Raw genomic sequence first — 26,650 nt, 5'->3', positions numbered from 1 at the left:
AAATGGTTTCATATATTTTCTTGGTTGAAATTGGTTGAAAGCAGGAAACGGGAGCTGATGGTAATGCACCAACAACCACGTCCCAAGCCAGAAAACTGGTCTAAATATCCTTTGAAAGGTCCCTTAGAGAAAGAAACTATCTGATGTAGGCCCGGACCAAGGCCACTTGGACCATCGAATAATTATTAGAATATCAGCCCATATTCAAAATTAAAAGCTCAAGTCCAGTCCAAGGCCTAATACTTAGGCTCGGCCTATAATGCAAGGCAAGCCCATGACAAACTTTTTTTAGTCTTTATTATGTAATGTAAGGATTTAATCTCAACCATGAAAGCTCAATTGAAATCGACGGTTGAGATATCATAGAAGCTTTAGGGTTTGACATGTGGGAAGTAACTTTTTAGTTTCTTAGTGGATGCTGATGTGGAATCCAACCATGGTCAATAACAAGAGTCTTTTCTTAGTGGATAATGATATGGAGAGTCCCTATTGGATATCTTTCCAACTACCCTAGTGGAAAGATTATGTGGCAACCCTTCTCCCAAAGTTTCATTGATCCAAGCTACACTCTCTTGGTCAGTTCAATTCTTCCCCTTGAAACAAGTATCAATGCCTAGGAACAAGTATCCACACTGGGGCAAGTTTCTATGTATTGAAATTATTAAGTTATATATGTTTTTCCCTTTATTTTCTCTATGTACAATCTCAGCCCTAGGATTATAAGGGATGGCTGAAATCATTTTGATATATTCAAGGATTGTAAGGCCTATAAATAGCGGCCATTCTCATGTAATGGATAGGAAGTTTAATTTTGATGAATGAGAATTCCAATTTGCCTCTTAGCATCTTATGAGAACCTTGAAGTGTTCTAAAGAAACCTAGAAAAGTTTCCTCATGCTTAGAAGAGTAAGGTCTTCCTTGTGCAGCCTTGAAGAAGTTGCACCCTCAACTGTGAAGAGTTTAAGGGCTTCACTTCAATTATCCACCTAGAATAATAGATCTCTTGAAGCTTCTTGCATCCCTAGGTTCTCTTTAGGTTTTCAGATTCGGATCTGTGCAGTGACCCTCACTTCACGATCCCTTATCAACTTTTTCTGTTCTTATTTTGCAAAACCTTAAAGAACCAAAGTCATAGCTCTTTCAGTCTTCTTCAAAACCCATTTTGAATCACCTCAAACCCATATTCCATTATAAAGTTATCCCTAAAATACTACCCGGAGGTCAATCTGCCAAAATTTCAGATTTTTATTTAAGAAGAGAGGTACTCTCCCGATCAGTCTTCAAGCAACCGCGTAGGGTGGCTTGCATCACTATCAGAGAGAAAGCTATGTTAATGCAATAAATATCATCTAAGCATTTGAATTCTTTATCTAGAGAAAGATTCTGGGAATTGAGGCAACATAGTCCAAATCATATGATAAAACATGGGGAGCAAATTGGATTTGATGCACAGATTGCACATGGACCATCTGTGAAGCTTACCATCGAGCCTTGGGCAGTTGGTAGTGATAAGTTCAAATAACACCCCAACCGATTAAACAAAGTCAAGTGAAATAACTAAGTTCATTGGAGTGGGTAAATTAGAATAGAGCTAGTCTCCAGAACACTTCAGTGGACCATCTATAACAAAAATTGCTACAATTTCAGGAAGGACGATTGATGGGCCTTTGGCTACAAATGAACCTAGTGATGCAGGGATGTTTACAGACAGGGTACAACAATGGGAACGACAACGACAGGTGTGATGGTGTAGCTAAGGTGATTTAAGGGTTCTTGTAGGGTGATCAGAGACGCCGATTCAGGGTTGCAGGGGGTGGTTGGTTCAAATGTTGCAAGGGTTCGTGCAAGGTGATTGGAGATGCCGATTCAAGGTTGTAGGGGGTGGTTGGTTCAAATGTTGCCTGGTCACAGCAGAATTCGATTATGTTCTGTGGTTGTTTCGGAGAGGACGAAGGAGATGGGTAAAAGGTGTCATTTTCAAGTTCTTGACTAAAAATCTAATTTTTAAATATTTCATGAAATCAATTTAAAACTGAAATCAAAATTATACCAAATCAGGCCTAAAAGCCAAAGCTTCCAAATTGTGATTAATTCTTGCATGTTGACTATCACACCATAAAAAAAAGATAGATTCAATCATTCAAAATAAACTAACAAGTATAGAAAATCTAAGCCAACATTCTTGAACTCACACTCCACAGAATAAGAACATTTACAAGAAAAAAGGTTTCACAACTCCTTCTGCATCCAAGTGTAGAATAAGCCTTGAAGTGCTTAACTCACTACCATGTTTTTCTTCTCACCTACATGAAGAGGAAACTTATTAAGATAAAAACTGAAAACTTGAAATCTACCCCATTGTTATTTTCTAAAACTAACACATTTACCTTTGTCATTTTCGCAAAGATCATCATCAATAAAACTATTACTATTACCTTATTTCAAGAGTTGGATCCATAGTGCTCGTTGATGGTCCACTAAGAGAAAAATCAGTCTCCTCCTGAATATGTTGTGATGATGATTGCTCATACATCATTTTCAAAGAATCAAGATCCTTTGCAACTTCCTTCATTGTAGGCCTATCTTCCCTTCTCTCCTCTAGGCAGTTTCTTGCAATCTCAGCAACTACCAATAATTGTTGTCTATTCCTGTCGTCGTCTACTATTCCATCATCAAGAATACCAAAAAGATTCCCATCTTTCTGTGAAGATACAAAGTACGTTGCAAGGAGTATCCATTCTCCAGATCCATCCATAAAAATCGGCTCTTTCCCAGTCAAAAGCTCTGCTAGAACAACCCCAAAACTATAAACATCGCTTTTAGCAGTTAGTTGGCCTGTAGGAAGACATCCCGGGTCTAAGTACCCATGAGTCCCTTGAATTATTGTTGTCTTTAGAGTTTGATCCAGAGGAACCAATCTTGAAGCTCCAAAATCAGATACTTTAGCATTGTATTTATCATCCAGTAGTATATTAGAAGACTTGACATCCCTATGAAAAATAGGAACTGAATGAGAAGAGTGCAAATATGCCAGTGCATCCGCCGTTTCTGCAGCAATTCTTAAATGATTTTCCCATGAAAGAGGAGCTGCTTTATTCTCTCTATGGATATGTTGGTAGAGGGCTCCATTGGAGACGAATTCATAAACTAACAAAGGAACCTCTGTCTCTAGGCAACAACCCAAGAGCTTCACCACGTGCCTATGATTGATCTGAGAAAGGATATCAACCTCATTTATAAACTGTATAACCTGGCCTTTGTCCATAATTTTGGATCTCTTAATGGCAACAACTTTCCCAGAGGTTAAGATTCCCCTATAAACTGTACCAAAGCCTCCTTGGCCGAGTATGTGACTCTCATGGAAGTTATTGGTTGCCGTCTTTAACTCTTTTATGGTGAAAATCTTTGCAATATCTTGGACCCCTTTATACGAAGCTATTTTTTGCTGCAATAACATACCTCCATTTTGTTGGAAGAATTTTTCTCTAATGAGCCGTCTTTTCTTAATTGCCCAATACATAAGCAAAATGAAGATAGGTAAAGCTATGGTGCATACACTAACACCTGCACAAATTAAAAACAGATTTTAGATGTATACATTTTTTTAATCTATAACTTGTCTCTAACATTGAGGGTTTTATTTGGGTTGAGGTGTGCTAGCCGACTAGTGATGGGTTGTAATGTCTAGCCAACCTCGGCCAGGGCTTCAGACATAGGTTTACATCCATTTTTCAAATGATCTTAGCTTGGGCTTAGGATTTATACATAATATAAATTAAAAAAAATATGGCCTGATGGCTTAGCCAAATTCTATGTCTAGTTTGGGCTTATAATTTTTTTTGGGGGGTGAAATTTGGGCTTAGGATTGCAGCCTAATATATAAGTGTAGCTCTTGAAAAAAACTTCTTTCCTAATATATATATATATTTTTTTCGGTGTTGGGGGGGAGGGTCTAATAGCAATATAATAAAAGAGAAGGCCTTCACTAGTAGTTATAGGTATAGCTCCATTTGGTTTGACATAAAAAGTAGGGATGTCGGTCGGTGTGGGTACTGCGGTCCTCCGGATGCAGGTTGCTCCACCTTGCGCACGAGATCCGTAGGTTTTCGTTGTCCCTTGGTGACAAGTATAGATATCATGTTGAAACTCATTATTAAAATGGGGGTTTAAGATCATGCTATACATAAAAACAAATGGAGTTGCCACTTAGGATTAGGGCCTTGGGCCCAATGGGTGTAGCCCCATCCGGGGGTGAGTGAAAAAGGGCTACATGATTCCATATGGTCTGATCAGAGAGTCTGAGTAAGTTGTCAAGTTACGAGAGTGGTAAGGTATTAGCACCCCATCTCGCCCGGTTGAAGCGGTCTTTTTACTAGATGCTTGATTTTGAACATTCTCCCTTAATGATGTGTCCTAACCAACATGTAAGGCTAACTTGTGATCCATCAAACACACAAAAATATGCTTATCATAATGCTTGTAGCTAAAAATGTTGATATGCATGCTAACATGAGTTACTTTAATGGATGCAAGGTATACTAAAATGCTTTATGGACACTAAAACAAGACGAGGAAAACTAAATTTTACAAATAAAATTTAATATTTATACTATAGCAAGCTACTTTAATGATCTACATGTCACGAAATAAACGAAATAAAGGAAAATATACCAAATACGAAATATACGATGTCCCATGGCTAAAGTGGAGACGGACGATCAACTTACTTATCTCTTGTCGGACAGAGTAACAACTATGTAAAATGGATTTGGGTTACTCAGACTTCGGGCAGAGTACCGCTTGTAAAAGAAAATTTTACTACTCAAACTTTAGGCAGAGTACCAATTGCAAATAGGGTTTTTGCTACTCGGACTTCGGGTAGAATAACGGCTGAAATGGGCTCGAATTTAGTTGAGAATGGTGAAAAGTGGGGTTTTGGGTGACTCGGGTTACAGATAAGGTAACAGGAGTGTGGGGTTCGAACCCATGTGGATGGGGCTTGGAAGAAGGATCGAAAGGGGGGTTTTGGACACCAAAAACCAAGAAAACAAGGCAGAGGATGTGCTTACTGAGGTGTGGTCGTGGTTGAGGTAGCGGTAGGGGGTTGCCTGCCCTCCTCCAACCCCCACGGCCTGTTAACCGACTAGTGGAACTGCCGTGGTCGAGCAAGGTGAGTAGTACCTCTTTCGGCATTTGGTAAAAAGTTCTTTTAAATCATTTTTAGGGATGTGAGGGTGATATGACTTGGGTGCAGCGGCAAGAGTCCTTATTGAGAGATACTGATGTTTGTTTGCATCTTGTTGTTGTCATCACCAGGGGATGACAAAATTCAGAGTCTACTATCGGTGTGATCGGGCAAAACTGGTTTAATTTTGGCTAGTAATGGATGAATCCAAAATCAAACCAGTAGGCTAACTTTCGATTTTGGTCAATTTTGGGTTCAGATTGATTTCAGTATGTATTATTGGGCTCTTAACGGTCCATTACTAGTTTGGTCCAATTTTCGTTCAGATTTTTCATATATATTTATATAATAAAAACCTTACAAAACATGTTTTTTCTTTATAATTCTTTTATTTTTCTCGATTTTTAGTTTTTTATCAAATTTGGTTCGGTTTTGTGTCGATTTCGGTCTCGGTCAGGCTACTTTGATTAGTCCCGGCCATTTTCAGTTTTTAACTGGTTTGGGAAGTCCTAGTCCAAAAGTAGATCGAACTAACTTTGGTCCGGTTTGGTCTAAGTTATATTGGTCGGGTTCGATTGGTTTGACCGATTTAACTTAGGTTGTTACACCTATTGCGGCCAAAATCTGAACGTCGATGACACATAGGATATCTGCATACTAAAGATGAGAGCAAAGGGGCCCGATGTTTCCCCCAAGCGATTACCCTCCGATGCGTATGTCAGAATCTGAGCAACAATAGTAGAAAGTGTTGAACTGGGATCATTTAAGAAGAGCAGAGTGATAAGATAATGTAGAATCACCTCTACTTCACTCAATGGTCTATCCTTCTTTATATAGAAGAAAATGGAGCGACTTAGGTTTTTGTAGTCAGTTGATGGAGTTAGTCGTGTGCTAGCAAGCATACGTTGGCAAGCTGCTGCCTTCTTACTCACTGCACAGTTGTTGGGGTAGTTGTTTTTTAAGATTTGACATGACGATGGAAGGAATGCTTGCCCGTTGCCATGTGTCGACCATCAAACAATGGGTAATTTTAATGTATATCAGATGCCCCTACATCTTTTGGATTTAATGAATCTGAGAGAGTATAAGAGATTTTTTAAGAAGCTGTTAGCTTGGTTATCGAAGATCCCTCCCTGTGTGTTCATTAGAACTGCTTAACTGAAGGTTTATTTTTACCTCAGTAGATGTAGCTTGTAAATGACTTATGCTTTGAAAGTTGTACTACTCGGCCACAGGCTGTTTCGCCTTGGTTTGGAGTAGCTTGTCTGTCTGGGATAGCACTGGTGCCTTTTCGTCATATAACCTGAAAAGTAATTTGATCATCTAGTAGCTCGGAGCCTTTATGACAGAAGTTCTCTAGTATTTTATTGGTCAAGCTACCTGAGCCGTGACCTTAAGTTTTTCGTCTCATCTTATGGCCAAGCTCCTTAAGCTGCGACCTGAGGTTTTTCCTATCCCATCATATGTGTCTAGCCCGGCACTTTTATCTAGAGTCTACTAACCATCTCACTTTTTTCTGGGTTTTTTGCCTTATATTTTTTACTTTGACAAAAGCCTGGGTCTACAACCCAAGGTTTTAGGCTATTCTAGATGTTTGGGTAGCTCGACCATGGCCAGAGTCCATCACTTAGAGCATAGATTGTGTTTGTGTCAGCAGATGTAGTTTGGTCATAGTCGGAGCCTACGATCTGAGACTTTTGCCAATGATGCCTTGGTCTTTGTAGCTCGGCACATAGCCAAAGGCTACAACCCAAGGTCTTAGATGCTCCAAGATGTTAAGTAGCTTGGCCGTAGCGAGAGTCTACTATTCGAGGCTTTCTACAAATTTTTTCCTCGGTCTTTGTAGCTCGACCAATGTCGGAGTATCTGATCCCAAGGACTTTTTTGAATTTTTTGCTTTAGTGTTTGTAGCTCAACCAAAGTCGGAGTCTACCACCCAAGGTCTCAAATTCCTCCAGACATTGGGTCTCTCAGCACTATAGCTAGAGATTTCCATCTGAGTTCATTTATGAAATTTTGCCGTACTCTTTGTAGCTTTGCACTTGGCCAAAGTCTATGACCTAAGGTCTTTTATGCCCCGAGATGTTTTGTTGGCTCGACACTTTATTGGAGTCCACTATCCGAGGTCTTCTTTCATTTTTGCCTTGGTCTTTGTAGCTTGACCAAAGTCGGAGTATCTAACCCAAGGTCTTTTTTGAATTTTTTTGCTTTAGTTTTTGTAGCCCAACCAAAGTCGGAGTCTACCACCCAAGGTCTCAAATTCCTCTAGACATTGGGTATCTCAGCACTATAGCTAGAGATTCCCATCCGAGGTCCTTTATGAAATTTTGCCATACTCTTTGTAGCTTTGCACTTGGCCAAAGTCTATGACCTAAGGTCTTTTATGCCTCAAGATGTTTTGTTGGCTCGGCCCTTTGCTGGAGTCCACTATCTGAGGTCTGCTTCGATCTTTGCCTTGGTCTTTGTAGCTCGACCAAAGATATCCCAAGGTCTTTTTCAAAATTTTTGCCTTAGTCTTGTAGCTTAACCAAAGTCAAAATCTATAACTTAAGGTCTCAAATGCCCCCAGACATTGGGTATCTCAACACTATATCTAGAGATTCTCATTTGAGGTCTTTTCTGAAATTTTGCCTTAGTCTTCGTAACTTTGCACTTGGAAAAAGTCTATGACATAAGGTCTTTTATGCCCCGAGATGTTTTGTTGGCTTGACACTTAGCCAGAGTCCACTATCTGAGGTCTTCTTCAAACTCTGCCTTGGTATTTGTATCTTGACCAAAGTCAGAGTCTATGACCTAAGGTCTTTTTGAATTTTTTTTCCTTAGTCTTTGTAGTTCGACCAAAGTCGGAGTCTATTACCTAAGGTCTCAAAGCCCCCAGACATTGGATATCTTAGAACCATACCCATAGATTTCCATCCGAGGTCCTTTCTGAAAATTTTTCTTAGTGTTTGTAGCTTGGAACTTAGCCAAAGTCAAGGTCTTACATGCCTCGCGATGTTTTGTTGGTTTGGCACTTAGCTGGACTCGACTATCCGAGGTCTTTTTAGATCTTTGCCTTGGTCTTTGTGGCTTGACTAAATTCAGAGTCTATATCCCAAGATCTTTTTTGAATTTTCTGCCTTATTCTTGTAACTCGACCAAAGTCAGAATCTACGACCCAAGGTCTCAAATGCCTTTAGACATTTGGTATCTCGACACTATAACCAGAGATTACCATCCGAGGTCCTTTCTGAAATTTTACCTTAGTCTTTGTAGCTTTGCACTCAGCCGAAGTCTACAACCTAAAGTCTTACATGCCCCTACACATTAAGTACCTTAGAATTATTGCCAGCAATTACCATCTGAGGTCCTTTTTGAAAATTTTCCTTAGTCTTTGTAGCTTGGCACTTAGCCAAAGTCTAAGAACTAAGGTCTTATATGCCCCGAGATGTTTTGTTGGCTCCCCAGTTAGCCAGAGGTCACTATTTGAGGTCTTTTTACGAATTTTTTATCGTCAGATGTGGCTTGGTCGCAGCTGGAGCCAGCGATCTAAGACTTTTGCTTATGAAACCATGTAGTCAAATGTTGCTCGGCCATAGCCAAAGCCAATGATTTAACACTTTTGTTGATGATGACGAGGTGTTACCTTGTCTTTTTAGACCCAACGATCTTATCACGGGTGGCTCAAATGTTTGAGCCTTGCCGATGTCGAGGTGTTACCTTGGCTTTGCCGACCCAGAGATCTTATCTCGGGTGACTCGAAGGTTTGAGCTTGCCGATGACGAGCCTTCAGGTGTAACTCGGCACTTAGTCGAAGCCAACGACCTAAGTCTTTATTGATGTCATGTCATTAAGTGCAACTTGACACTTAGCTTGAGCCAATGGCATGAGACTTTGTTGACGTCGTGTCGTTAGGTGTAACTGGACACTTAGCTGAATCCAACGACCTATGAATTTGATGATGTCGTGTCGTCAGGTGTAACTTGACACTTAGCTGACCTATGAATATTTGTTGATGTCGTGTTGTCAGGTTAACTCGAAACTTACCCGGAGCCAACGACCTGAGACTTTATTGATGCCGTGCCATCAGGTGTAACTTGACACATAGCTGCAACCAACGACCTGAGACTTTGTTGATGCCATGCCGTCAGGTGCAACATGACACTTAGCCAACCTATGAATTTGTTGTTGTCATGCCGTCAAGTGTAACTCGACACTTAGCCAGAGCCAATGACCTGAGACTTTGTTGTTACCATGCCGTCAGGTGTAACTTGACCCTTAGCCAGAGCCAACGACCTAAGACTTTGTTGGTGACGTGCCATCAGGTGTAATTCAACACTACCATGGATGACTAAGTTTTAAAAAGCTCATAATCGGATATGGGATCGGCCTCCATCAATTTTTATTCAAATCCAAATCGGAATCAATGAAGAATACGATAGAATCGGCCGAAACCCTAGAGAATGAAATCGAGAAGAAAAACATAGGTTTTCACATAACTTTAGTTCTTTTAAAGGTATTTTTTTATCCAACACTGTTGTAGATCTAGCTACAAGAAATAAATTTTATTGATCTTTTACACTTTTAATGGCTAAGAGATGGAGAAAATGGCCAAAAAGAGAAATCTTTATGCATTCATAGTCATCCAAAATAAGGTTTACAAAGTTGACCCTAATTTAAAGTTAAGATTCGTCTATAGTGGTAGATAAAGCTTTTACTAACTTCACGTAAACTACTTCACAGAGAATTTTTGCACTGCTGAGTGCACCTACGTGGTGCATCGGACGGTGCACCACACAAGGAGAGTGATGGATTTTTATCCTCTCAAGTGTTGTGCACCGCCCAATGCACCACGTAGGTGCACTGGGCAATGCACCGCACTTGAGAGGATAAGGGTGTGTTTGGTTGCGTAAATCCACAGATGGTAATTTTGTGGAATCGTGATTCTTAATTATTAAAACTGTGTGGTTATGTAATTCCACAAAATTAAGAGAACCACCTGATTCCACTTTTTTTACTAAAGTTGCTTCGTTCCTATGTTCACCTTAAGAGGTGAACTAACATATGGACCACCTAATTCCATAATACATTTAAATATCATGATTCAACCTGGAAGCAACATTTTTAATAAAAAATTTTAATAATTATTATTTTATTAAAAAATAAAACACTAATATTTAATTAAAATAAAACGCTAATATTTAATTAAAAAAACACTAATAGTTAAAAAAATAAAATCTTATTTTTTATTAAATAAAATACCATTTTTTAGTTAAATATTATGCTTTTTTTTTATAAATAAAACACTAATAATCAATTGAATAAAAAACAATTATTTAATTAAATAAAAATAAATATTTAATTAAATAACTAAAATTTAATATAAAAACTAATATTTAATATAAAAAACTAAAATTTAATATAAAAACACCAATATTTTATCAACTGACTCAAAGTAACCAAACAGTTTTTCAGGGAGATTTATGTCACAGAATCATGATAACCAAATAGTTTATTTTTCAGAATAATGAATCCACAAATGGTAACTTTGTGGATGACCATCCAGAATCAATACAGACTCCAACAGATTTACGCAACCAAACACACCAAGATCCCTTCACAGGCACCACCTAACCTTCAAACGTGTGTGTGTGTGTGTGAGAGAGAGAGAGAGAGATGGTGTGGGGTTTGACTGGCTGATTGGGAGATTCCAATTCATTGGACCTCTTCAGTCAATGCTCACTAGAAACTAGAAAGGATCCTTCCCATGGTTTTAAAAATCGGAATCAATATTTCCAAGAAGATGTCGAATATGATGTCAGAATTGTACAGGAATCGTGGATCGGTCCCATCAAGATCGATCCAATTCTGATTTTTAAAACCATAATCCTTCCAGGATGCCAAATTAAAAACTTGTAAGATCTAAAGATTTGGACAGAAAATCAATATAATTTGAGATCAGGAAGTATGTTTAGAGGACATTTGGGATAGAGATAGATACCTGCAATAATGGGAATGACATTATCCTTACACCCACTTCCTGTTCTCAGTGCACCGTACAAAGAAGTTCCACTTTTCCAACCATCTCCACGATAGCCAAGTGAACAATGGCAGCTGTAACCCCCAACTCTATTCTTGCATTTAGCATTTTCACTGTAGTTATGAGTAGGGCTTTTACATTCATCCACGTCTTCATCATCATCATCATCATCATCATCATCATCATCATCATCATCAAATCCAATCCAAATCCAAACGATTTACCAATCACAGTAGAGTAGAGTAGAGTAGAGTAGAGTAGATAGAGTTGGTGAATATGGTTGGTTACCTTGGCATCCGTGTTCAAGGTAAGGGTTCCCTTGATAACCTTTGGAACAAATGCAGCTGTAGCCAATACCGTTCTTCGAGGTGACACATTCGCTTTTGTTTTTGTTGACGACGCATGCGTAACTAGTCTGGTTTTTCACAGCTTCTTCACAAGACTTTAGTTCTACTGTCCAGTCCAACACGGTAGGGACAGATTCTTCATCATCTATTTTATATTTACTGGTGAAGTCGGAGAGAAATGAGTTTGAGAAGTTGAACCAGTTAGTTTGAACGACGAAGGCGTAGCCGCAGGTATTGAAATCAAAAACCTTCCTGTGATTCTCATAGCTGGTAAGAGAAGAGATATGTTGAAGCTTCTGAAGCCCTTGGGAATTGAGGTCTGGCAACAGCCTATGCCCGTGCAGGAACCATTGATCACATTAGACTTGTTGACGCAAAACATGCTACACCCAGCCTGGAAATCCAGGCCATTGTAACCGGTGATGTTAGAGAAGACGTCACAACCCAGAGTCGTGAATTTGTTCTCTGTGTCAGAGAAGGTGAATACGGTTTGGTTGTTCGATACTGCAGCGATTGTGTTAAAACTAGTCTGTTCACCAAACTTGTTGTAGCAGTCCTTAGATATATAAGTAAGCGCAGTCACTTGGCCGTCAAATGAAAGATTGATAATTTCCACGTCATTTCCCATCATCAGTTTTGGAGGGTTGTAGCTGTTGTTGCAGAATAGCTTAAACTCTTCTGTGTAAAAACACTCTTCACCATCAGCTCCGAAGCCAAAGGGGTAGGGAACTTGGATACTACCACATTGACGAGTGCAATTGGGCCTTGTCAGTGGTAAAAACGTTGATGTTGCCGCCGCTGGCCATAACAGGACGATGAAGAGGAACGGAAGCAACACGAGAGAAGGAGTACTCATGGCTTAATTAATTCTTTGTTGTTTTTTAATTCATTGGGTGCTCGTTTGCCTCACCAGTTATCATATTTATCGGTTGGGATCAAACCTTCAATGAAGGAGGAGAGAGAAGAATCTTTTCTTTTGGGAGTGCTTGACTTGACCACTTAAACTTCTTTTTTCTCTTTTTTTTCGATGAAAGTAGCGGCCATCTTTCTTTTTTTGGTAAAAGTAGGAAACGCCATTATGCTTTATAACGGCGTTCATCATAATGCCGTTATGTACATGTACAACAACCACTTCCCACAGCGGAACAATTTTTTAACCTTACACCCTCCTCGCCGGTCGTGGATGTGTATATACTCAACCGACTACGTAGGAATCCCTGCCCTTTAATCAAATACCTTTGCATGTATTTACTTGCATTTCATATATATCTATGCATGCATTCCTATTGTGTATTCCAACCACAAAGAGTTCGTGGTTTTGATCAACAATTCCACAAAACCAACCCCATTGGAAGTCTCTCCGCCTGCCCCATGGGTTCACAAATACCCTCTTAGGTTTTAGTACTTTAAAGTACCCCTTTTAATACGAGCAGGATTCCATTTTAGCATCCCGATTATAAGCAGTTAGAACATTCTTGCTGTCCGGTTTGCAACAAAATTTTGTCCTATTTTGGATGCCTCGGCTATGTCACATTATTCCTCTCAATAAATACTCTTACAAAAAAAAAAAAAAAAAAAAAAAGATTGAAACGACCTTCCGACTTCAATATTCATGGAGATTAATGGAACCTGGCTCCAAGAATTTGTGGTAGTATACTACGGACCTGGATCCTGTGCAATCAGGGCAGCCGGGCTGCATGTGCAGCGCCAAACTCAAGGCAGCACGCTTTGACCGCCTTTCCCCTGCCCAAGCACCTTGTCCGAGCAAGGTTAAGGCGATCAAAGCGCACCGCCTTGAGCCTGACACTGCACATGCAACCGAGCTGCTCTGATGCACAGGATCTTTCTCGGCGTCAAGAAAAGTGTTGCGGGAGCTTTTGGAGGTGATAATTGAAAACCGTTACTATATATAGCGTCAGGGTCCTCTACTGTCAAGGTGCCCCTATTGCCGTATGCGCCACAGACATAGTGAGGCGGTGAAAAAACCGCCCTAACCCTACTCGAGTGCCTTGCCCGAGCGGGGGTAAAGCGATCTTTACCGCCTTGTTGTGTCTAGGATGCACGGCAGTAGGGGCAGCTTGGAAGTAGAGGATCTTCCTCTGGATCACTATATATAGGCCTTTAACGGTGGTTTAAGAAAAACCGCGAAATATACATTAAAAGAAATTTAGTCAACAACAACATTTAAAAAAAATGCCGGAAAACTGTCGTAAATAATATATTTGCTACGGTAAATGTTGTTTACCGAAAGTGTAGCCATATATAGAACATACAACGGCGTTTCTTAAAAATGCAGCTAAAAGTATCATCTACGACGAAGGTTTGTAGAAAACGACGCAAAAAGTCTCACCACATATTTCTAAACAAATGTAAATATGTGTATCTATCTTACACACACACATACCCTAGACTCTACCCCCAAAACCCTATATCCCTAAACCAACTGTAACGAATTTTTATCTCCTACAATTCTGACACCCTCCAATTCCCCTACAATGCCTCACATGGGAGCTGAAATGACCACTTACCCACTGTCTGGACACACTTCCCAAGGTAGTGGGTAAATGGTCATTTCACTCCCATGTGAGGCATTGTAGGGAATTGGAGGGTGTCAGAATTGTAGGTGATAATGATCCACTGTAACCCCTAAACCAAGAACCATAGCACCAATAGTAATCTCAAACTTGATAATACATCTTATGACGCAATTATATGACATAATATAGTGATACATTTCAATCGATTGGTTTTGAAAATTTTAAAACTCTCAAAACCAATGAAAAGACCAAAGTACCCCTAATGATAGATCTATACATAATATGTAAGATATACCATTATATATAATATATTCATGATATATATATAATAGATAATATGAACATGAAAAATAAGTTAAATACTTTTAAAGGGTATTTTAATCTTTTCACGCATCCTGGGAATTTTTTATTTTCTAATAATACTTTCTTGCATTTTTTTTTTTTTTTGTATAGTAGGTCATATAACTTTTTTAAAAGACATATTTTCTAAGTTAGAGTAAATTACCTCAGATGATATGGTTCAAGATTTAATGGTTACAATTTAGGGGTTAGGATATAGGATTTAGGGGTTAGAGTATATGATTTAGTGGATACATGTTTAAGGTATTGAATTTCTGTAATTTTTTATATTCATAACAGCTTATAAATTAGTATTTTAGTGTTTTATGGTCTAAAAGTTATTTAATGATGTGTTACTAATTTATTTATATTGATTTTTATTTTAAATAATTAATTATGTATAATTAAGATATTTTAGTTATTTATTCAAAGAAAAATATTTTATGTTAATATATTTTTACTCATTTTTTGTTATTTTAAAAATATTTAATGTAATTTTTAATACTGATATAATAGTTTCTTCTATTTATTTGTATACTTATTTTACTCTATTGCGAGGCAAATTTTTGTGTTTTGTGTAAGTTTATGTATCTGATATATACAAATATATGTAATGTAAGTATATATAATATATGATTATTTATATATGTGATTATATAAGATATATTTTTATAAATTTATGAATAAGTAATTAATCTAGGGTAGTGGATTCTTTGTTGAGCATCTCTTTCGTACACGATGCACAATCACGAATCCAGTATATAGATATATAGTCCATATTACATCAACCATTGGTGTACTAAAAGTCTAAAACCCCCCAACATAACACCGTAACGATAAGGATCTCTCAAGTCAAAGGGTCAAAAGGTGACAAGTACATATCTCATTTTAATACAACATGCAGTAACACATGCAAGAATTGTATCAGATTCTTTTCTATACACACACATAATGTGTAATTACATTTATGTCTTGAAATCATCATTTCTAGTGACATACAATGTAACGATCATATAAATAGGATGTTCGATCCTATCTCTAGTCGAGAACTGTTTTAGGTGAAGACCCATAGAACAAACTTACAAACCCGTAAATAATTCATGCAATGATCAAAATTAATATAATATTATTCATTCATTTTCAATTTAGGTTTGATGTACATACTCCAACAAAAAGGACTTACCCAAAGTACTAGAAGTCTAGAATCCGACAAGATATAAAGGAGCACCAGCTAGCAATAGATGTTATTGAAAGGGTTCTAACAGGATGGACCCTTTGCGGCACCCAACCATCCAATAATGTAAAAAAGTTGGGTTATTTCTGTCCTTATGACGTATTTGTATATAAAAGAAGAGTGATATCATCATAGTTATGTGAGTAAAGCTGATCTAAACACGATGTTTCATCACAAATTTGGATAGTGGAAAACAAGGGGACCTAGAAGGAATAAAGGGTAATGGCAAAAGAGTGAAAGACTTTCAGTTATGGAAGACAACTTTAAAAAATGTTTGGGGTGGGGTGGGGTGGGGTGGGTACAAGAAATTTTGGGAGTAAGTAGATGTAAATTCTAGTAGTGGAATCTAGTGTTAGAATAAATCGATCCGAATAGGGACAAAATCCCAAAAGCCAGGATCTCCATAGGGCGTTCAAGAACACAATCAAATAAATAATAGAAAATAGGGATCGAACCACTGACCTTGTTTCGCATCCATAGTGATGATGATTGCAGCGGAAAATAAAGAACAAAGATCTAGGTACTTCCCCTCTATTCCCAAAGTAACTGGCCTGATGAGAATACCGTATGCGCAGGAATGATGAACACTAAATATCTCCCTCTCTTTCCAGAATGCACTCCTTAATAGTGATTGAGAATAATTAGTTGTGTTAGGTAGAGGGGGGACCTAGCTCTCCTTATGTAGTAATCCCTATAGGGTCTGACTCATCACAGTCCCAACAGAAATCTATCTGGCCCACACTAAGCCAGTCCACATTAGACTTCTAATATAACTTAATGACCCCACTTTATTAGACCAAAACCCTAATTAGCCTGGTTTAGGGATTTAATTATGTCCATATGGAATTTTATTAGAACTAAAATTCTAACATTCTCCTACTTGGACTTACATTAAATTCCTTGTTTTTAAAAGGATTTAAAAACAGTTTTGACCAAAATAAATCACAGGCTAACAACTCTTTAAGAAAACTTTATGTGGACAATTTTAAAAATAAATTGGTCTAGAGGTCATATTAGAAAATCAATCCTATCCCATAGAGTTTTAGACATCGAATCATGGCGGTAACTGCATCTATGATCAAGCGACACAGAGCCTTCCATGGTCACGAGAGCCCTCAACTCTACTAACATGGATGCAATGTGGTAGTGTGGCAACGAGATAGTACTCACGTAGTAATTCCTTATGTATTATCCATTTATCAGTCCAAAATTTCTCTTCTTTAAGTGGCACAGGCTCACTAGAGAAATAAACTTTGTGATTCTAACGAATCTGTATGTCTCATCAGAAATAACTCGAGTTATACTTTATGTGTTACAAGACATACCTTTAGGCTAACAACTTAATGCCCCAGCCTTGCTTAAGGTTAACACATTCTTTAAGACTTTAAAATCAGAAATATATACATCATGTCAATAAATAAAACACTCATGTGTTTAAAAAAAAGTGCATGCAATGACACCTGATATATATATAAATCAAAGTTTACCATAAGGTAAAAATACAGATGAAAAGAAACTTTAAATTACAATGAAGCAAAATAAAACAACTCCCACTAACTAACCACATCCCATGATGCAACTAAGCCCATGCTCATGATATGTCTCTCAAAAACACAAGGGCGAAGACCTTTGGTTAGGGGATCTGCAACCATATCATCTATACTAATATGCTCCACTGCAATATCACCTTCCTTTACTCTCTCCTTTATGGTCAAATACTTGACCTCCATGTGTTTAGACCCTCTAAGTCCTTTATTGTTGTTTATAACTAACACAGCAGAGTTGTTATCACAGTATATCTGGATGGGTCTATCCACAAAATCTAAAATGGTCAACTCCTTTATGAGATTTCTGAGCCAAATAGCCTGAGTAGCAACCCCATAGCATGCTACAAACTCTGCCTGCATAGTCGAAGTGGTCACCAATGTCTGCTTTTTACTCTTCCATTATACTGCCCCTCCTGCCATCAAGAAAACATAACCTGATGTGGATTTCCTATCATCCTCACAGCCAGCAAAGTCAGAGTCTGTATACCCCACTAGCTTGAGTTTCGAAACATGTCTGTAAATCAGCATATAATCTCTTGTCCCCTTCAAGTACCTCAATACTTTCTTGGCAGCAACCCAGTGGCTAAGACCAGGATCTGACTGATATCTGCCAAGAAGTCCCGTCACAAAAGCAATATCCGGTCTGTTACAGACCTGAGCATACATGATACTACCAAGTGCGCTAGCATAAGGCACCTTCTTCATTTCATCCCTCTCAGCTTCATTTTTTGGGCACTATGTCGAACTCAGTTTGTCACCCTTGAGAATAGAAACATTCCTAGGTTTGCAATCCAGCATACTGAACCTCTCCAGAACACGATCAACATAAGCCCTCTGAGAAAGACTTAATAAACGGCGAGAACGATCCCTATGGATCTCAATCCCAAGAACAAAAGAGGCCTCACCAAGGTCCTTCATGTCAAATTCCCTAGATAAAAGTTGCTTTGTATTATGCAACATCCTAGGTCACTGCTTGCAAGCAGGATGTCATCCACATATAGAATGAGAAAACAGAATTTGCTCCCACTAACCTTGTGATATATACACTGATCCACTTTATTTTTCATAAAACCAAACGAAGTCACAACACTGTCAAATTTCAGATACCACTGCCTAGAAGCTTGTTTGAGGCCGTAGATAGACTTCTTGAGTCTACACATAAGATGATCTGAATCATCCACTACAAAACCCTCAGGCTGAACCATATAGACTTCCTCATCAAGATTGCCATTGAGAAAAGCGGTTTTAACATCCATCTGATGCAGCTCCATATCAAAATGAGCTACCAATGCCATAATCATCCTGAAAGAATCCTTCGAGGAGACTGGAGAAAAGGTCCCATTGTAGTCTACTCCCTCTCTCTGAGTGAATCCCTTGGCTACCAGTCTGGCTTTAAACCTCTCAACTTTTCCTTTGGAATCTCTTTTGGTTTTATACACCCATTTGCAACCAATGGGCTTACATCCTTTAGGCAAATCAACAAGCTCCCAAACATCATTATGTTTCATCGATTGCATTTCATCTCTCATCGCATCTATCCACAAATCTGACTGAGGACTAGAAACAACGCTTGAATAAGTAACTGGATCGACCACACAACCAATGTCATAGTCATGTTCTCCCAAATAGACCTCATAGATAGGTGATATAGCTAACCTTCTCTCCCTGGTGGATCTCCGTAATGGTGCCACTATTGCCTCAACCTGATTCTGAGGAATCTCAGCTGGAACTGCATCAATGATAGGATCCTCAACCGCATCCTGAATAAGAGGAATCTCATCAGGTACTACATGAATGTCAGGGATGGAATCAATATCAAGCTCCTGAACTCCAGCAGGTGTAACCAATGGCACAGTATGCCCCACATCCGTCTGAATAGGTAGAAGAATAGGTACCGATGTACCAACCATGTGACTATCTTGAACAGTCTGAGAACAGTCATTCTTTTTTGCCACATCAAATTCTAGAAACTTCGCTGTCTATGACTCCACAATCCTAGTGCCTCTACAGGGATTATAAAATTGATATCCCTTCGAATGATCTGGGTAGCTGACAAAGTAGCAACAAGTAGTCTTGGGATCCAACTTGTTTAAAGTTGGATCATACAACTTCACTTCTGCAGGGCACCCCCAAACTCTAAGATAGTTTAAACTGGGTTTACGGTTGGTCCACAACACAAAAGGTGTAAGAGGAGCGGCTTTAGTAGGTACACGGTTAAGGATATAAAGAGAAATTTTCAAGGCTTCACCCCATAAGAACTTAGGTAAATTTGTCTTACTAACCATACTCCTCACCATGTCCATAAGGGTATGGTTACGCCTTTCGGCGACCCCATTTTGTTCAGGACTTTCTGGGATAGTAAACTGACTAACTATTCCAGAGTCCTCAAGGTATTTGGCAAACAAGCCCTTAAGCTGCCCAGCATCGCCATGTCTGCCATAATACTCACCGCCACGATCAGATCTAACAATTTTAATAACTTTCCCTAACTGTTTCTCAACTTCAGTCCTAAAAATCTTGAACTTGTCAAGAGATTCAGACTTTTCTTTAATTAAGTACAGGTATCCATATCGGGAATAGTCGTCTGTAAAAGTGATGAAGTAAAAATTTTTACACAATGTGGCTGAATAGGGACCACTGATATCAGTGTGAATGACCTCTAATAGGTCAGAACTACAGACTGCAGTTTTCTTCTTTATTTTGGTCATCTTTCCCTTACAACAGTCTACACAAGTTTCTAGATCACTTTCGAGAGTAGGCAGGATGCTAGACTTTATCAGCCTTTCCACTCTTGCCTCAGAAATATGACCTAGCCTCTTATGCCACAATGTGAAAGACCGTTCTTTAAGTAAGGGTCTTTTAGAAACAACGCTTTCAACATTACAGGAGACGTAGATATCAGTGGGAGACAAACACAAACTGTACAATCCGTTGGACATAAAGCAGGAACCAACTTTAGTTGAATTAAAAAATTAATTAACCATAGTATTCTTTATTTCAAAATAGAAACCACTAATGTCCAAAACTGAAACCGAAATTAAATTCCGCCTAAAGGACGGTACATAAAAAGTGTTCTTTAAAGTCAATTTAAAACCAGAATCTAATAATAAAATGGCATCTCCCACGAACTCTACGTTAGAATGTCCATCATTTCCTACGACCAGCCTTGATTCATCCTTGTTTGGCCTCCTTCGGTTTATGAACCCCTGTATGGTAAAAGCAACATGGTTAGTTGCACCGCTATCTAGCCACCAAGAACTGGATGGGGCTTCTAATAGATTGGATTCACAAACAAAAGCCAAAGAATCATTACCTGATGGCTGCTTAGGCTTGAGTAACCAAGCCTTGTATTTGTCACAGTCCTTCTTCATGTGACCCATCTTCTTGCAAAAGAAGCAGCGATCACTCTCTTTCTTCAAAGAGTCTTTCTTGGGTCCCAAATTGTTAGTCTGATCGGACTGTTTATTGACAGACTTATGAGTATGGTTTTTAGACTTTTTACTCTTACGGGCTTTGGAAGTAAATAGGGCAGTAGGCTTTTTCTCTTTCTTCAGTTTCTCTTCCTCAGACACAACCCTAGAAATTAGGTCATTAATGCTCCAGACTCCATCTTGGGAAATATAGTTGGTTTTTATGATGCCAAATTCAGAAGGTAGGGTATTTAAGGCTTGATGGACAATTAGGGCATCTGGAAGAGGAATGTCTAAGGCCTTGAGTTTATTTTGGTAATCAACCATCCTAATAATGTAATCCCTAACACCCCCAGAACCATCATATTCCATATTAAATAACCCTTGCAGAAGTGTCCCAATCTCAGCATTCGATGAAACTTTGTATCTCTTGGAAATTGCATCTAGCAATTCCCTGACAGTACATTTCTTAGGCAGACCACTTTTTAGGTGTTCCGGTATCGACCTCTTTATGGACAGTATACTGAGTCGATTACTCTTTTGCCATGCAGCATGCACAGACTTTTCATCCTCAGTACTATCAGCAGTTAGTTCCATTGGTGTATCCATAACAAGGGACGTGTGCACATCTGCCATTTTCATAGCAAACATAATGTCCTCTTTCCACTTCTTAAAGTTTGACCCAGTGAGGAGCTCAATAGTAACCATATTATTATTGACAGAGAAGGTGACTGAAAATTTAAACAATGAGCAGTATAATAATTAAAATGATGCAAGTACAGCTTGAAAACTTTATAAGCTAATGAGAATTTTACACACATCATTGTGAAAATATCTTTGGGCTGAATTCTCAATATATAATTGTAAAAATCCCTACATACCAGTGGCCATGGGAATACAGCTCAACTTTCAAAATCCACCATCTTTGGGTGTGCAGAATTCTAGGGTCAACCTATTCACATGCATACTGTATATGTACCCCTTCAAGTACCAATACATGACCACCACCTTTGGGTGTATGACCACACATCAGAGTTGAAGGACATCCCACAACTGTATAAGACCGGTGTTTCACAAATCCAACAAGGAAGGTCGCTTTGGCGGCTGCATCCTGTCGAAAACATGAAACCCTCTTTCGGGATTTTCCAAAATTACTTACATCCTTAAACAATGTGTTATTTTATAATTTATGACAAGGGGCTTTAAATGTCTTAAAATTAACAAAAAAATAATAATATTCTGTTCATCAAGGTAGATATTCCAGTAATTCAAAAATTGGTTCGGTTCTCAATAGAACGAACCGATAAATTACATAAAAGGGCATGCATCAAAAGAATATCAAAAATATTTAAAATATGTATATCTGATCAAAACAGAGGGCACCACTGTGTAGAGCACAGAAAAACAGAGCCAACGTAAAAAAGGGGACCCCAAACAGAGTCTCGTAGCCCCCAGAAAATCTGGTCAAAGTTTTCAGCCCAAAACGGTTGACTGTACTGGTTTGACCAGTCCGAAGGGTCAAACCGGTTCAGTCAAACCGAATCAGTTCTGAACCAAACCCAGTTCAATCATGCCGGTTCACTTATGGTCCAATCGGGTCTGGGTCAACGGGTCTGGTCTCCGGGTCGACCCGACCCGACGGCGCACATTAGTATTACTATGTATCTGCTAGGGGCGCACAATAGCAAAACCCCATAAATTCCTTTTTTTTTTTTTAAAAACTTCTGTCGGCGAGTGAGATCACCCGCTACTGCCGTCGGCGCGTGAGAGCGCGTCCGGCAGCCGCCGACGGTGATCCACCCACTGAAATTTTTGATTTTCAAGCTCTACGCCCCCATGTGATCAGATTCTGTTTTCGCCGGCTAAAAAAATTGACAGAATGCTAGTGTCCGTATGGGTTTTTTGAAAACTGAAAAAAAAAACCCTAAAAACCTTGATTCGAATCGAAAAATTTTCGATTCCCTTATTATGTTCTATTATTTTGAATCCATATAGGTTCAAAAACGGATCTATGGAGGCTCTGATACCACATGTTAGAATAAATCAATCCGAATAGGGAAGAAATCCCAAAAGCCAGGATCTCCATAGGACGTTCAAGAACACAATCAAATAAATAATAGAAAATAGGGATAGAACCACTGACCTTGTTTCGCATCCATAGTGATGATGATTGCAGTGGAAAATAAAGAACAAAGATCTAGGTACTTCCCCTCTATTCTCAAAGTAACTGGCCTGATGAGAATACCGTATGCGCAGGGACGATGAACACTGAATATCTCCCTCTCTTTCTAGAATGCACTCCTCAATAGTGATTGAGAATAATTAGTTGTGTTGGGTAGAGGGGGGACCTATCTCTCCTTATATAGTAATCCCTATAGGGTCTGACTCATCACAGTCCCAATAGAAATCTATCTGACCCACACTAAGCCAGTCCACATTAGACTTCTAATATAACTTAATAACCCCACTTTATTAGATCAAAACCCTAATTAGCCTGGTTCAGGGATTTAATTATGTCCATATGAAATTTTATTAGAACTAAAATTCTAACATTCTCCCACTTGGACTTACATTAAATTCTTTATTTTTAAAAGGATTTAAAAACAGTTTTGACCAAAACAAATCATAGGCTAACAACTTTTTAAGAAAACTTTATGTGCACAAGTATCATCTACGATGAAGGTTTGTAGAAAACGACGCAAAAAGTCTCACCACATATTTATAAACAAATGCAAATATGTGTATCTATCTTACACACACACATACCCTAGACTCTACCCCCAAAACCCTGTATCCCTAAACCAACTGTAACGAATTTTTATCTCCTACAATTCTGACACCCTCCAATTCCCCTACAATGCCTCACATGGGAGCTGAAATGACCACTTACCCACTGTCTGGACACACTTCCCAAGGCAGTGGGTAAATGATCATTTCACTCCCATGTGAGGCATTGTAGGGAATTGGAGGGTGTCAGAATTGTAGGTGATAATGATCCACTGTAACCCCTAAACCAAGAACCATAGCACCAATAGTAATCTCAAACTTGAAAATACATCTTATGACGCAATTATATGACATAATATAGTGATACATTTCAATCGATTGGTTTTGAAAATTTTAAAACTCTCAAACCCAATGAAAAGACCAAAGTACCCCTAATGATAGATCTATACATAATATGTAAGATATACCATTATATATAATATATTCAAGATAAATATATATAAAATAGATAATATGAACATGAAAAATAAGTTAAATACTTTTAAGGGTATTTTAATCTTTTCACGCATCATGGGAATTTTTTATTTTCTAATAATAGTTTCTTGCATTTTATTTTTTTTTGTATAGTAGGTCATATAACTTTTTGAAAAGACATATTTTCTAAGTTAGAATAGGTGGTTAGAGTAAATTACCTCAGATGATATGGTTCAAGATTTAATGGTTACAATTTAGGGGATAGGATATAGGATTTAGGGGTTAGAGTATACGATTTAGTGGATACATGTTTAAGGTATTGAATTTCTGTAATTTTTTATATTCATAACAGCTTATAAATTAGTATTTTAGTGTTTTATGGTCTAAAAGTTTATTTAATGATGTGTTACAAATTTATTTATATTGATTTTTATTTTAAATAATTAATTATGTATAATTAAGATATTTTAGTTATTTATTCAAAGAAAAATATTTTATGTTAATATATTTTTACTCATTTTTTGTTATTTTAAAAATATTTAATGTAATTTTTAATACTAATATAATAGTTTCTTCTATTTATTTGTATACTTATTTTATTCTATTGCGAGGCAAATTTTTGTGTTTTGTGTAAGTTTATGTATCTGATATATACAAATATATGTAATGTAAGTATATATAATATATGATTATTTATATATGTGATTATATAAGATATATTTTTATAAATTTATGAATAAGTAATTAATCTAGGGTAGTGGATTCTTTGTTGAGCATCTCTTTCGTACATGATGCACAATCACGAATCCAGTATACAGATATATAGTCCATATTACATCAACCATTGGTGTACTAAAAGTCTAAAACCCCCAACGTAATACCGTAACGATAAGGATCTCTCAAGTCAAAGGGTCAAAAGGTGACAAGTACATATCTCATTTTAATACAACATGTAGTAACACATGCAAGAATTGTATCAGATTCTTTTCTATACACACACATAATGTGTAATTACATTTATGTCTTGAAATCATCATTTCTAGTGACATACAATGTAACGATCATATAAATAGGATGTTCGATCCTATCTCTAGTTGAGAACTGTTTTAGGTGAAGACCCATAGAACAAACTTACAAACCCGTAAATAATTCATGCAATGATCAAAATTAATATAATATTATTCATTCATTTTCAATTTAGGTTTGATGTACATACTCCAACAAAAAGGACTTACCCAAAGTACTAGAAGTCTAGAATCCGACAAGATATAAAGGAGCACCAGCTAGCAATAGATGCTATTGAAAGGGTTCTAACAGGATGGACCCTTTGCGGCACCCAACCATCCAATAATGTAAAAAAGTTGGGTTATTTCTGTCCTTATGACGTATTTGTATATAAAAGAAGAGTGATATCATCACAGTTATGTGAGTAAAGCTGATCTAAACACGATGTTTCATCACAAATTTGGATAGTGGAAAACAAGGGGACCTAGCAGGACTAAAGGGTAATGGCAAAAGAGTGAAAGACTTTCAGTTATGGAAGACAACTTTCAAAAATGTTTGGGGTGGGGTGGGTACAAGAAATTTTGGGAGTAAGTAGATGTAAATTCTAGTAGTGGAATCTAGGTCACAACCTCAATTGTTACTTTTTTATTTTTTTGGTAACCTGTCACTTTAAGGTTTTTTCATTTCTACGAAGGATCAATTGGTTGATGTTTTGATAAAAGCTCTTCCAACATCTCGATTCCAGTTCATGTGTGACAAGTTGAATATTTGTGGTTTCGATTCTTTCACTTGAGGGGGTGTATTGACGTATCTTGAGTTCTCCCAATTGTGATAACTCTAGACAAGTTTCCTAGTAGATGTCTGATCCTATATATGTAATACGTTTCCTAGTAGAAGTCTAATCCTATGTAATCTCTTGTAAACAATTCACATACAATAATAATATTCTATTCTAGCAAGGCTTTACTGTTCTTGAAGTGAGGGAAGCGCAGGGTCATATTGTTATGCAACCTTTCTAAACAATCCTTTTTTGTTTTCATTTGAATTTGTGTGGCTTGCCTGGGGTTTATGGTTTTTCTTCTTTTTTTTTTTCTTGGGTAAACAGGGGTTTATAGTTGATGGTCACTATCATGATGCACCTTCAGGCTTCACCCACTGATTTTCATCTTTACGCAAACAAGTAAAACCAGATATGTGAACATGTGCAGGTGTGGAAATTGCATGCCCCTACTTGACGTCAAGTACATCTAATAGAGGGAGGTGGACCCCACCTCGGGCAGTGTGTTCAGGCAGATGGTAGGATAGTCATTTCTGCCTCCTCTATTAGATGTACTTGACGTCAAGTACAGATAGTGTAATTGAGAGGATAAAGATTCTGATGCAGGTCCAGATTTGCATGCCAAACCGAGCTCCACAGCCTATGGATGTGTTGCCACATCAGCAACTTCTTTTGTCCATGTGAAGCCCAAGTCGTGAGAAAGGATTCCTTCCCCTCAAACGATTGCTACAAGATATACTTTCCTAATCCTGAGGGATAGCTAGAGATTGATATCAAGATTAACTTTCCTATTTTTAAGGGAGAGATATCTATTATTTTGGGAACAAAATTTAATATTAACGTATGCAAAGAGTAATCTATTCTCAATCATACTTTTATGGAGTTTAATCCCTTTTATTTTTGGAAGGTTGGATGTGGGACGATTTTAGCTCATGGTTATGAGGAGAGAGAGGCTGATTGGGACAATTTTGATAAGCATGAATGCCTATGCAGAATTCTTCAAGCCCCTCTTTCACCTTTAATTTGGTTTTATTTATTTTTGATGATT

At 37.9% G+C, this 26,650-nt stretch overlaps 1 protein-coding gene and 1 long non-coding RNA gene across 3 annotated transcripts; both read right to left on the bottom strand.

Annotated features, from left to right (window-relative positions):
• Positions 1-2,061: 2,061 nt before the first annotated feature.
• On the bottom strand, positions 2,062-12,048 carry LOC122645517 (wall-associated receptor kinase-like 1). Of its 2 annotated transcripts, XM_043838825.1 has the most exons (4): positions 11,493-12,048; positions 11,166-11,354; positions 2,394-3,564; positions 2,062-2,307 (listed from the first exon to the last, which is right to left on the bottom strand). In XM_043838825.1, exon 3 carries the CDS (start codon positions 3,518-3,520, stop codon positions 2,432-2,434), a length of 1,089 nt encoding a protein of 362 aa, XP_043694760.1. In that variant the 5' UTR covers positions 3,521-3,564; positions 11,166-11,354; positions 11,493-12,048; the 3' UTR covers positions 2,062-2,307; positions 2,394-2,431. The 2 variants fall into 2 exon arrangements, with proteins under 2 accessions (XP_043694760.1, XP_043694761.1); XM_043838826.1 differs by lacking the exon at positions 11,166-11,354.
• A 77-nt stretch (positions 12,049-12,125) lies between these two features.
• LOC122646709 lies at positions 12,126-25,759 on the bottom strand. The gene is made up of 3 exons (XR_006330674.1): positions 25,749-25,759; positions 18,420-18,422; positions 12,126-12,456 (listed from the first exon to the last, which is right to left on the bottom strand). It is a non-coding gene; the product is annotated as an uncharacterized LOC122646709 (long non-coding RNA).
• Between the last annotated feature and the right edge of the window lie 891 nt (positions 25,760-26,650).

The sequence above is a fragment of the Telopea speciosissima genome, chromosome 11, assembly GCF_018873765.1.
Source record: "Telopea speciosissima isolate NSW1024214 ecotype Mountain lineage chromosome 11, Tspe_v1, whole genome shotgun sequence".
Lineage (NCBI taxonomy): Eukaryota > Viridiplantae > Streptophyta > Magnoliopsida > Proteales > Proteaceae > Telopea > Telopea speciosissima.
Note: the sequence above shows the minus strand (reverse complement) of the source record. Positions and strands in the feature narration are given on the sequence as shown.

What these genes read in the sequence shown, in the direction of transcription:
- LOC122645517 (XM_043838825.1), bottom strand. Translation starts at nt 3,520, where the DNA reads ATGTATTGGGCAATTAAGAAAAGACGGCTCATTAGAGAAAAATTCTTC.